Source organism: Miniopterus schreibersii (assembly GCF_964146895.1).
Source record: "Miniopterus schreibersii genome assembly, chromosome: 1".
Lineage (NCBI taxonomy): Eukaryota > Metazoa > Chordata > Mammalia > Chiroptera > Miniopteridae > Miniopterus > Miniopterus schreibersii.
In genome coordinates, this window is record NC_138101.1 from 43,354,127 (window position 1) to 43,366,825 (window position 12,699).

General features: G+C 38.6%; 1 protein-coding gene across 12 annotated transcripts in view; it reads left to right on the plus strand.

Annotated features, from left to right (window-relative positions):
* Positions 1–12,699, plus strand: part of ART3 (ADP-ribosyltransferase 3 (inactive)) — a 108,174-nt gene that overhangs the window by 87,246 nt on the left and 8,229 nt on the right. For 6 of the 12 annotated variants that reach the window (XM_081158332.1, XM_081158341.1, XM_081158339.1 and 3 more), the window contains 4 exons: positions 8,752–8,784; positions 9,660–9,692; positions 10,831–10,860; positions 12,595–12,627. In XM_081158332.1, coding sequence (XP_081014458.1) covers positions 8,752–8,784; positions 9,660–9,692; positions 10,831–10,860; positions 12,595–12,627 — 129 coding nt within the window. The remainder of the gene's footprint in view (positions 1–8,751; positions 8,785–9,659; positions 9,693–10,830; positions 10,861–12,594; positions 12,628–12,699) is intronic. The other 6 variants (XM_081158336.1, XM_081158335.1, XM_081158334.1 and 3 more) reach the window with 1 other exon arrangement.

The window sequence follows — 12,699 nt, forward strand, 5'->3', positions numbered from 1 at the left end:
AGCATCTACTGGGTAGAGGCCAAGGACACTACTAAACAATGCATATAACAGCCCCCCACAACAAAGAAGTAACTAAAATACTACCATATGGCTTACAGCGAAAACTAGCAGCCCCCTTCCCACCCATTCTTATTCTCATTCACCACTCCTCGGTGGCCTCCATTTTTATTTTTATTTTTAGCTTTTTTTTCAGGTACCTGGTATCATGTTTCTAAGTAAATAAAATGCTTCAGCATGTTATTTCTTGGTTTTTATCTGTTGATTTCACAGTATAGAAAATGAATATTTAGCTCTCAAATTTCATGCATTAGTTAGGAATTCTTTATTGCATTCATCTGTAACAGAAACCTACCTAATAGCTCTTGTTTAATAAGTCTAGAGGTAGGCTGTCCAGAGTTGGTACAGTGGCTCAACTATGTCATCAGTAGCTCAGGCTGTTTCTGTTCCACTAGTCTTAGCATGTTGGCTTGTTGATTAGTATGTTTGCTGTGTAACTGTTGCAACTGTAGATATCAATCCGTGTTCAAGACAAAACAAGGGAAAGAGGGATGGCAGCCAAATCTGCCTATTTAATCAGGAAGGTAAACATTTTCCAAGAAACTTAGTAGATTTCTGATTACATAACATTCACTGGAACAGCCACTTGGTCATTCATTACTACAAGAAAAGCTTGGAAAGGGGATAATTAGTGGTTCCAGCCTCTATAGTGCAGGGAGGCAAGGGATAAGGGAATCAGAAATAGGTATTAGGTCAGTAAACTAAAAGTTTCTGATAATCACCACCCTCCTCCTCAATATTCATGCATTATCTTCTTTCCATTGTCCCAGTGTAGTAAAGACTGGTACTTTTGAAGTACCTCTTTTACCCTAGGGTTATTAGTTGTATGATTTTTTTCCCTTAGTTTTTTATATCTCATCAATAATTTTTCCCCAAATCCTTAGAAATAGAAATCTCCTCTTAATACATTCAGATTATCCCCCGACCCCCGGATATACTCCATCTATATTCTCTGATCATCCTGCTGTGTGCTGTGATCTCTAGGCCTGTTGAATATCCTGAAATCTCTCCTCACTACGATTCTGAGACTTTCTTTTGCTTCTCCCCATGAGGAATCCCCTATATCTTGGATCTCTTCCTCTTCCTTGAATTCCTTCTTTGTTTGGTGGGATAAGGGTTCTCTGGAAGTTTTCTGAGAAAAGAGACATTGAGGCAAATTTTGTAAGACTGTGTATCTGAAAAATCTACCTTTAGGCTTGAATAATAGTTTGTGTAGATTAGTATTTCTGTTTCGAAATTGTTTTCCTAGGAGTTTTAGAGATGTTCTTCCACTGTCTTCTAGTTTCTGGTACTGCTGTTGAAAAGTGTGAAGCCATTATATTACTAAAACTTTGAATGAGACCTGCTTTTTGTCTGGAAGGTTTTAAGATAATTTTCTTTATCCCCAACATTATGAAATTTTATAATGTTGCACCTTGGTGTATGTGAGTATAGGGTTAACAAAACTCTTTCTACTTCCTCCTATAAAAATGGCCTTTGGTTGATCTTCTTCTAGCACTTTTTCTTTGAAATCTAAAGGTAGAATGACTAATGGTAAGCTGCTTAATGGTAAACATAATTCTTGGTTGGTAATATGCATCTGATCTGGGAGGATTGTGAATGAACTGTAAATACTTGGAGGGAAGCCATAATATTGGGCATTCCTGAATGTATGTGACATACCCAGGTGTTGTTCTTGCTGAGTACTGGAAGTACATTCATGGGCTGGTATAAGAGATATTGTCTTCTGTGACAAATAGATATGTGGCACAAGGCTACTGTTAGGATGGTTCCTGCACCCAATCTTGTTTCCTCGTAACCGAGCATCATTCTGGGGGCTAATAGCCTGGACTGCTGTAAGGACATGCATTGAAGGGACATATCTCATGCTATCCTGTTGCTAAGCAGTATGCCATGTTCCCTGCCTTGCACTCTTCTGCAAAGCTGGTGAGGCGATGGCCTTTTGGGGTCTTATGAGTGGGATTATCTAGCTGAACCTCAAACCGTGGCTGCTGGTCAAGCAGAGTATTGCAGTAGGGCCTCAGAAGTGGGATGGACATTTAGATTTGACTCCATGTGGCCAAGGCACTATGAGATAAAAAAAGAATAGGTGGGGAAGTGCTGATGAGACATCATGCCTGGGTGGGGGGCTGATTCACTTACATTTAATGGCAGAAGCTATGTAGCCAATGAGGTGCCCGGGACACAAAATTTAAGGAGATTCTCAGTCTCAGTCATACACTTGCAGCATCTGCATGTGCATGATCCTAAGACTAGGTGCCTCCTTAAAGTTTGCACTCGGCACCTCATTTGCTTCACTCTAGTCCTGGCCCTGAGTTGCAAGTGAAACTAACTGCTCACTTTGAGGGGCAGATGATGACTGGAGTGAATAAGTTTATATAGAGAGGAAAGATGCTCATTCTCCTTACCAACCGTGCATTAGACCTGACCAAAAACCAAGCCAGTTAGAGCCAGTTCATACCACGTTATGGGAACTGATTGTGGGTACATATGTCCTCCCAGTTCCTCATACATCACAGTATCTTGAAATTGGCTATGGTTGAGAGTTGTACCATAGAAATCAGCAAACACCACAAATCAGGACCCTCACCCTCCACTGCAGAACTTGTTCAACTTCACCAGCACAACACGGCCAGAAACCCAGTTGCATCTGGGCTGACAAAACAATGCCACTTTTGGTGCTCCTGATGCATTTAGCCACATGCCATTCGTGGAAGCATTGGTTTTACAGAAACCCTGGCTGCAGTAGCTACAGGCCAGATCAATCACTGGTATCTGGTTGATTGACAAGTGGACGATGAAGCCCACAGAACCCATGTTTGGGAGTGAGATTATGATGAACAAAAGGGGTGAAGAAGCCATTGGGTTGATTCAGAATGAACCAGAGCTCAGACCTGCATGGGCAAATGCATTATGAGCCCCATGTGAGGAAGGGGAAAAGGGAATGGGGACACCTCTGTGGGCCTGCCCACAAGGTCATGCAGAGGCTACGTGGCAGGTTAGTGTTCAAACCAGCCACAAAGGGAAGACCTTTGTGGAGACCACATGCAGTGTTTGGAGAGCCCTGACAGGCCACTGCACTTGATTGTGTTGATTTAATGCCAAACTGAAGTTTAACCAGTGTCCTCTGCTGCCATCTAGAGATAACTAATGGGAACTGAGGGTGAAAAATGATCATTAAAGCTAGGCTGTTTGAAACACTTGAAGGACAATAACCAGAGCTTGCTTTTATTTATTTATTTATTTATTTATTTATTTATTTATTTATTTATTTATTTATAATATGTCTTTATTGATTTCAGAGAGAGGAAGGGAGGGGGGAGAGAGAGAGAAACATCAATGATGAGAGTCATTAATTGGCTGCCTCGTGCACGCCCCCTACTGGGGATCGAGCCTGCAACTGGAGCATGTGCCCTGACCAGGAACTGAACTGTGATCTCCTGAATCCTAGGTTGATGCTCAGCTGCTGAGCCACGCCGCCTGGGCTAACCAGAGCTTTTAGAAGCAGGCCAGGAGGATATAACCAGAACCTTATTCCATTGTGACTAACTATAATTTTGGATGAAAAACAATATTTCTAAAAGCAATTAAAAATGTATACTGTAGTAAATTTAGTGCTAACACAGCCCTGCGTTACTGTTTTGAACTTGCCTATGATTTCCAAGAAAAAAATGTGTTGTTGGTCTTACAAAAACTAGTTAGCTAAAAAATAAAAATAAATCAATTGGTTAGGAAGTAGAGAGAATACCAATATCCCACTAGATAATACAATTCCCGGAGGTCAAAGATACTAAACTTGGTATTAATTCAATATTATGGGAGTGAGCTGTGCATAAATGGTAATGAAACTCGTTGTCCTTTTTCATGGGAGAATCACCACAGGTTAATCTTCGATAGTGTTGTCCTAGAAAAATTGATAAAGGTGGAATGTCAGCCATGTAATTAATCTATATTCTTTATCATTAAACATGACGTAGCAGGGTAAGCAAGAAAGAGAACAAGAAGCAGTGCCAGCAAGTCAGTCTTTTGCAACCTAGTCATGGAAGTGACATCTCATCACTTTTGCTGTATTCTGTTTGCTAGAAACAAGTCACTAGGTTCAGTCCACACTCAAGAGGAGAGAATTGCCCAAGGGTCTGAATACCAGGAGGCAGGATCTTTGGGAGCCATGTTAGAAGCCACTTAACCATAATCCCCTTGAGGATGACCCAAATTGGCTGTCCTTTTTCCATAATGTTGAGTTCCATAGTGACTTCTGTGGGCAGAGGAGAGTAGCTACAGAACCACTGGAAGCAAAGTCAGCAACCAGTTTCATATACCGGTCTTTTTGATCTGATCAATATGATCAGTCTGTTTACTGAGGTCATATGAAATATATATTCATTTACTGAAGGAAAAGCTGGTATTATAGGAATATCTATCTACCCACAGAAGTCAGAACAGCACACCCATGCAAAAAGGAGAGGAATATTCTTCAATTCCTCTCATTCTCCAACCCCTAATTCGTTGGTGCTTGAGAACTCAGTCAAGGCAGAGGTTCACAGATTGTGGACAACTTGTAAATAGCTGAAGAGAGCCAGCCCTGTCAGTCCTGTAGAGATCTTCACTGAGGAGGCTGGTAGAATTTTTCATTTGAACTCCTAGTCCTTTATAATGATTTCCTTAGTGGGGTAGATTATAGAGTCAGAAGCTATAGTAGAGATAATGGCTGCACATGCTTGATTTGCTTTGTTGGTCTCCAGAGGCTTTTCTTTAGATGCAGTCACTTCCTATGAGCATGTATGTGTGTAACATAATAGATTGAGTTCATGAGTTGTATTTGCTGCATTTATTTCCATAGAGAAGGACTACATTGGGTTTATCTTTAGTAATCCAATTCTGGGTGTCTCAATGGCCTGATCATAAAGCTAGGGCAGTAGTGTTGGCACATGCTGTACCATAAACGTAGATGTGCTCCTTGCCAGGAGCACATCATTGGAAGTTCAGCTCTTCACATAGAGCATCCAAGGCAGTGAACAAGTTCTTATCATTATAATGGATGGATACAGCCTTCTATTGGATTTGCCCAACCTGGGGCAGGCTGTTTTATTAGAGAATTGTGCTACCTTTTCATATCTTTTCAGGTGTGAAGTCTTGTAGAGAAGACCCCCATTGAGCCAGTAATTAGTGTAAAGTAATAGGTCAGGCTTTTGTTTTGTCTAATGCAGATGTTTTCAGACTTTCTCAGTTCATGGTCCTTTCCTTAGTGTTATAATTTATTTCACTGTCCCTAGGCTAAAAGAAATACTCTAAAGTTCCATTTATTAGGTAAAGTTAAACGACTCAATAAGCATTTATTTTCTAACATATCAGTAGCTGTTTGAAACAGTAATACACAGAAACCTTTTTAACTTTATTTTTATTGTTGAAACTATTACAGATGTTCCCATTTTCTCCTTCTTTGCCCACTTCCACCCGAATTTTCTTTTAAAGTACTATTCTTTCATTCCTAACCATGACAACTAGCTAATGGGATGTATGTGTCCATTGGACAGTGCACAGCTTCTTAAACCTTGTAATTAGATTAGACACTACCTTATTTCCTGATCCATGTTAATTTTCACACATATTTGCTTTTTATCACAATAATTGCTTAAAATAGCTTTGCAAATGTATGGTATCATCAAACAGAATGTAACATGATATAACTTTGAGACTGCATCCTACCTCAAGCTAGTAGTTCATGTGGTATCTGACAGATATCAACTATGGATGTTTTTGTCTTGAAATTTTAAAGTATCTCTTGGTACCCCTTTGAATTTGCTATAGCATTCAGGGACACCTCTGCTACTGTTTGGAAACTGCAGGTGTAATAGATGGGCAGCCATCTATTTGTGAAAGGCCTCAGGAGCCAGGTTTGGCCCTTAATTGGAGGTAAAATTTATATGTGGCAGTGTATCTTTTGGGAGTTTTTTCTACTTCATGGGTATTTAGTTCAGAGAGAACCCATTGCCCATAAAGATATTGGTTTTGGAGGGTTATGACTTCTATTTAGTGAGACATTCTGTCTTAATTAGACCCAATAATAGGCTAGCAGTAGCAGCTCTGAAAAGGAAAGAAGTGTCCAAAACCCAGTGGCCAAAAAATATTGCTGTAGTCTTTTTTTTTTAAATTGATTTTCGAGAGAAAGAGGTGGGGAGAAAAATTTGTTGCTCCATTTATTTATGCATTCATTGGTTGATTCTTGTATGTGCCCTGACCGGGAATCGAACCTGCAACCTTGGTGTATGGGGACAATGTTCTAATCAACTGAGGCACCCAGCCAGGGCAGCACTGCTGTAGTCTTGTTGCTAGAGATTCCAGTCAGTTATGAGTTAAGTCACAGATGTGTAATTTCTCAGGATCTGAAGGAAATGGGAACCTCCTGGGAGGGCTTGATTTACTATTGTCTGAACTGCTTTCCAGGCTTCTTACTGTAGAGTTCTTGCTAAAATGACAGCTCTCAAGGTTTTGCAGTGTATTTTGTGGGAACAGGCACTATTCTTGATCCTGTGGCTTCTCCCCCTGGCTTTAGGTAGTTTCCTCATACATGTGGAGTGACCAGTACTTTGCTGAATACTTCCGAGGGAAATCCTTTGAAGATCTCTGGGGCGTCTATCTGTATTGTTCCCTTCTTTTTAGTACTCTGTAATAATCAAGTTATCCTGATGTTTTCTTTGTGGAAAAATTTAAACTACTGAATAGTTAAAATACCATTCAATTTTTCTGTTTATTCTTGAGTTATTTTTGATGTTGGATTTTTTTAGGAATTTGTTCATTTGTCTTACATTTCAAGTTTATTCATAGTAACTTGTTTCTTTTCACACCTGTTGAATCTGTGGTTATATTCCTTTTATCATTCCTTATATATAATATTTGTGTCTTCTCTTGTTTATTTCTGGATCAGTCTTATCCATTTTTAACCCTTTTACAACTTTAGGAAACCCAACATAGTTTGATTACTTTCCTGCTGCTGAAAACACTAATGAAAGATTAAACCCAGAGTCAAATAGGGAGGAGAAATAAAGTCTTGAATAAACGGAACTGTGTTAAATATTAAAAGATACCCATCCTGGGGTGTTACCTGAACCTATTGTGGTATCATTTCACAATATATGTAAATCAAACCATCATGCTGTACTCCTTAAACTTAAAAAAAAAATAGTTACCAGAAATACCAACAAAATACATAAGATCCAAAAAAAAAGATACCCATTCTTTGCTACTGAGGAGGCTCTCAAAAAATTTGTGCATAAAAATCATTTGGAGTGCTTGTTTAAAATGCAGAATACAAGGCACCCCCCCCCCCCCCCAGAAGTCTAGATTAATAGTCCTGGCTAGAGTCCTGGAGTTTTCCATTTTAATAAGCACCCAGCTGATTCTGAAGTAATATGATTGGAAGACTACACTTTGAGGAACATGTTCTAATTTGTTCTAATTATATCTACAGACAGAGATATAAAGGCTTTTAAAATCCCTCAGTGCCTAGTCCCCAGGCCGAATCTATTATATCTGTAGCTTTCTCATCCACAACTCCCCTCACCTTCACCTTACCCTCAACTGAGCCCTCTGGGTAAGGCTTGTACCCATTCATCTTCTGCTGAGGCAACATTTTGTAATCGTCTCTAGAACTGTTTTTTAAATTTCTCATCTAGCCAAGCACCTGAGGTTAGGCTCAGGGCACCATCGGATTCTAACAGATTTGTACTAATTCCTGGACCAGCGAGTCACCTAGATTCATGGTTCAAACTCCACAAATGAAGCAGGATTTTAGAACAGATTATAGAAGAGCGCATCTCATAGTGAAGCCAGGCCTCTCAGGAACTCCCCCATCTTAGATGGAGAGGTTGGTTTATCCAAAGATAACTGAACTTGATTAGATCAGTGAGTTAGCCAGGCATGGAGAAGAGACCCTAGGACATCTAGATCTTTTTGTGGCATTCTGGGAAACCAACCCTCCATGGCTCATGCTGGCACCAAATCTAAACACACTCTCACTGACCTTGCCCTAACTGCTGTTGGGCAGGCTCGCAGATTCCCCTTTATGTCAAGTCTCGGGAATTACTGCTGTACTGATGATTTTTTTCCAGGGCGTCACTAGCAAGAAGGTACTGTTAGATGCCATGTTCCTGTTCTCCAAAAACTGTGGATCTCCTTACATACAGATCAGTGTTGTGGGCAGATCAACTGTTTTCTCCATATGCATGTGAAGGGTCTTCATATATTCAAGGATCTTGAAGCTCTGATTGAGATTATTTTTCTCCAATGGATAGGAACTGTCATAGTAGAGCGATAAGTTTGCTGTTGAGGATGTTTAGTATCTGAAGAGAGGATTAATTGAATAAGTAAAATTTCTCCTAACTTTTGAAGACTAATCATAGAATAGAATCATTTAGTGTTAGCTTTGAACGGGCCTTTGGAGGTCCTTCGAAGCAATCTCCCACTAAAAGATACGCATAAGGAAGCTGAATTAGATGTTTTATCAAAGATCACACTGCTGTTTGATGGCTATAATATGAATACAAAAATGTAATTGTTCTGCAATTTGCATCCCACTAAGTTATGGGTCTGGTAGACTAGGGGCTTACAGATTAATTACTAACAGCCACAGACCAGTTTGAAATCTTTACAGGGTAAATTGTGTCTAACTAATAAAGCTTTATCTTTATGTTTCAGGACTAAAAACTACAAATTGTGTTGAGAACATGGGTAAGCTATACTTTAAAGTATTATCTCTGTAATGGGTATTTTATCAGTGTTATTTCTCACAGGTAGGGGTTAGAGCCATCTGACCATAATGTCATACTGTCAGCCATCATTTCTCAAGGCAGAATTGTGTTACTGCTACTACCTTTTCAGTTGTAGGGCCCAGGAGCCTCTCAAACACTGCATTTATCTGGGGCATGCAGTACCATTCCCCTCTCGCCATAACGTATCCTTACAAGAGCGTAAGGACTCCCGAATGCCCCTACTTGACTCCTCTACACAGAGCTAGACTTATAACCCTATGTTTTGCTGTCTTAGGAACTAACATTTGGGAGACTCATGAAGGGATAGAGTGATGCGTGGGTCAAAGTGAGAGCCTGGAGGGGCAGACTGGCGATACGGTCCGTCTCGACTTCCTCAGGGAAATGGGAGGGTGTAGCAAAAGATCCTTTTTCTTAGAGGATCACGGGAAAGCTTTGTGTAGGTAAGCAGGGACTTTACAAGTATTAAAGAATAGCATTATTAGATAGGCCTAACAGATTTGAACCAGTGTTGCCAGAAAAAACCTTGGGCTGATGCATGCTTTGGGTGGATATTTTAAAGATTTCCTTGTTAAAAAGTTTGAGAATAAGGGTCCATTTCTAGCTGTCTTCCTGGCTAGTTTTTCTATGAATTCTTCTTCATGTAATTAAAATAAACCCATATCCATTTGTTTTTGAGACTGAAATTTTTACATTTGTCATCTCACCATATTTTGTATGTATCTTAAATGTAAACCAACTCAAATTTTTATCATTAATAAATATTTAAAAATAGACTGAACCTGACATTCATGTCTGAGCATAGTACTATATAATGAAAACATGTTTGTATTTCAGATCATTTTCAACCCATCTATGTCTCCATCCCTGGTAAGTATGCTCTCATGTTTAAAAATAATCCTTTGCCCAGCCAGTGTGGCTCAGTGGTTGAGCATCAACCTATAATCCAGGAGATGTTGGTTCGATTCCTGGTCAGGACACATGCCCGGGTTGCGGGCTCCATTCCCAGTGGGGGCATGCAGGAGGCAGCCGATCAATGACTCTCATCATTGATGTTTCTATCTCCCTCTCCCTTCCTCTCTCTGAAATGAATAAAAATATATATATTTTAAAAAACCCTTACATGGATATTTAGTAGCTCTTTCTTAATAAATTTAGTTCTTAGCTGAAGAAAAAGAGTAGTTTGAAGATATGAAGGAGTAAGTTGGCAGTTATGGGTGGGGGAAGGAAAGAATCTGTCTGGGGAAATTTCCCTCTAAATGAGAGGGAAATTGGGTTGGTGGGACCTGAAGAAGTTAGTCACTCGGAGAGGTTTGAGGGCTCCGTATTCAGTCATTGAGATTAACCTGTGTGACACCATTCAGATAAAAGTAGAATAGTTAGTCATTGGCACCTCTCAAATATGCTAATGTTTGGTATCATTTGAATAAAATATCTGGGTCATCAGATGCTTTTCTCCCCTGAGTTTCTAGTTATGGTGATATGGCCCAAACCACTTCTGTGCATTTAAGTTCCTTATGGTTTGGCCCACGTAGCTACAATAAGATTTTCTTTATTGAAGAGAGAAAGGTATCTGGCCTTTCCCTAAGAATGTAATTTACTTGATGTTTGGAAGATAATTTTCTGTCCTGATGTGAAGCATTTCATGCCCCTGAGGACTTGCTTGGCAACACTTATTGGGCCATTGCAGCCAAAATTTTACTGGTCACTTCTCAGGGACTTCAGCTAACTCTTCAAGACAAACATTTTTCTAGCTCATTGAGATCCCCCAGGAGACTTGTTATATGTTACAGTTTTTTCTTGAGGTGCCAGAGGAAGGTTCTAGCCCAGGTAGCCAAGGTGCAATTAGACGCTGGTTAACACTTAAGTTTTTAGTAGCATTAATTTACTGGATGTACCAAATGGTTCTTTATGGTCATATTTTCTGAAAATAGTTTTGCTGTAACTCTGGTAACTTCCAATGATTTTATTCTGTTGTTAAAATGGAAAGTTTCTTTTTGTAACTTAGGTGATAAAAACCAGAAGCTTGAAGACCCTGGTAAGACATGTTTGTAAACTCTGGGGTTTTATATTTGCAAGACAGCTCCTTAGGGTTGGGAGCAAATGAACATGGCATGGTAAGGAACAATGGGAAGAGCTACTCTAGCATACTAGTTTGGTATATCAGAGACTCTCCTGAGTTTTGGATAGAACTTCTTTACAAAGGTGACACAGTGGCTCTGTCTGTGTCTCTTATCTAACACTCTTAGATCATCCCAGTAGAGAAGTTGAGGAACTAGTTCTAGCGAACATATTTTCTGCTTTATGCTAGCAGTTACATAGATAGAGGAAGGTGTGACTAATTATTGCTTAAACTCTTGTGACCTAGGGTGTTAGGCAGGGGCATTAAAAATGGCATTTTTTTCCTAAATTAAAAATTATGATTTTGTATATTTATTTCTGCTTCCAACAATCTAACATGCTATTAGATATATCTATTTGATTATTTAGTATATTCCCAAGTTTTTTTTAAGTGATGTTATTCAAATGTCCTCAAATGTGCTGGGACAGGAACACTCTGATAAATTACTGGTGAGATTATAAATTGGAACTTTTCTGGAAGACAGTTTGATAGTATGTATTGCTAGCTTTAAAAATGTTCATACCTTTTAACCTATATTTGACCTAAAGGAATAATCATAAAGATTTGTGTACAAAAATATTTATATAGTGTTATGGTACCAAAATTTATAAATAACCTTAGTGTCCAACAGGTGGGTATTATTAAGTAAAATTATACCCATATTATGAAACACTAAACTTTATCATTTTTGAGAAATGTTTTAAGGATATGAGTACTTATATACAGTGGCAAATAAAAATAGGATATAAAACAGAGTATAGAGTATAATATCAGTTTTATTTTAAAAAATATGAAAAGGTACAAACTTCCAGTTACAGGATAAATAAGTACTAGAGACATAATATACACCATAACTATAGTTAACACTGCTATATGGTGTATTTGAAAGTTGCTAAGAGAGTAGATCTGAAAAGTTGTCATCACAAGGAAAAAAGTTTGGGGTTGTTTTGTATATCTATATGAGATGATAGATGTTAACTAAACTTACTGTGGTAATCATTGCACAGTGTATGTAAGTTAAGTCATCATGCTGTACACCTAAGCTTATACAGTGGTGTATGTCAATAACACCTCAGTAGTACTGGGAAATACGTTAAAAATGTATATGTGCATATATGTATACATAGCAAAGAGATTGAAAAGCTATATACCAAAAATATTAAGAATGAGTCGTTCTGAGATTTGGGATTAAGAGTAATTTTTAATAATTTCCTGTGTTTTTCCAAATTATCTGTAATTATAATGTATTGCTTGCTTACATAATCAAGAAATTTTATTTAAAAACAATATCATGACAAATGTAGGTCAGTCTTTGGACTGAATCTAAGAAAAAAAACGGGAGCATCTGAGATCTTGTTCCCTACATATGTCCTCAGTTTGACACAAACAAACTCTTGTAAAAATTAAAATGAAATAAAATAAAATAAACAGGAGCTGTTTTGCTTAATCTAGGAGAGATCCTGGGTCACTGGCCATTGTTCTCTCCAGAAGTCAGTCAGGCTCCAGTGGGTTAAATCTTTACTCTGTCCCCTGCTGTCTCTCAAAGCTTTTAGAGTTTTCCACTGTATAAATAGCTATATAAATATAAGGTTAAATTAATTTTCAAGCCAAGTGCATTTTTCACTAACTAGTCCCTATTCTTATCTTTAGGAATCAAAATACAGGAATCTACTGTCTTACCTGGTAGGTCATCTTTTTACTTACTCTCTCAGGCTAGCTACAAGGTTAGGAGGAGACACAAGGAATCCTAGGACT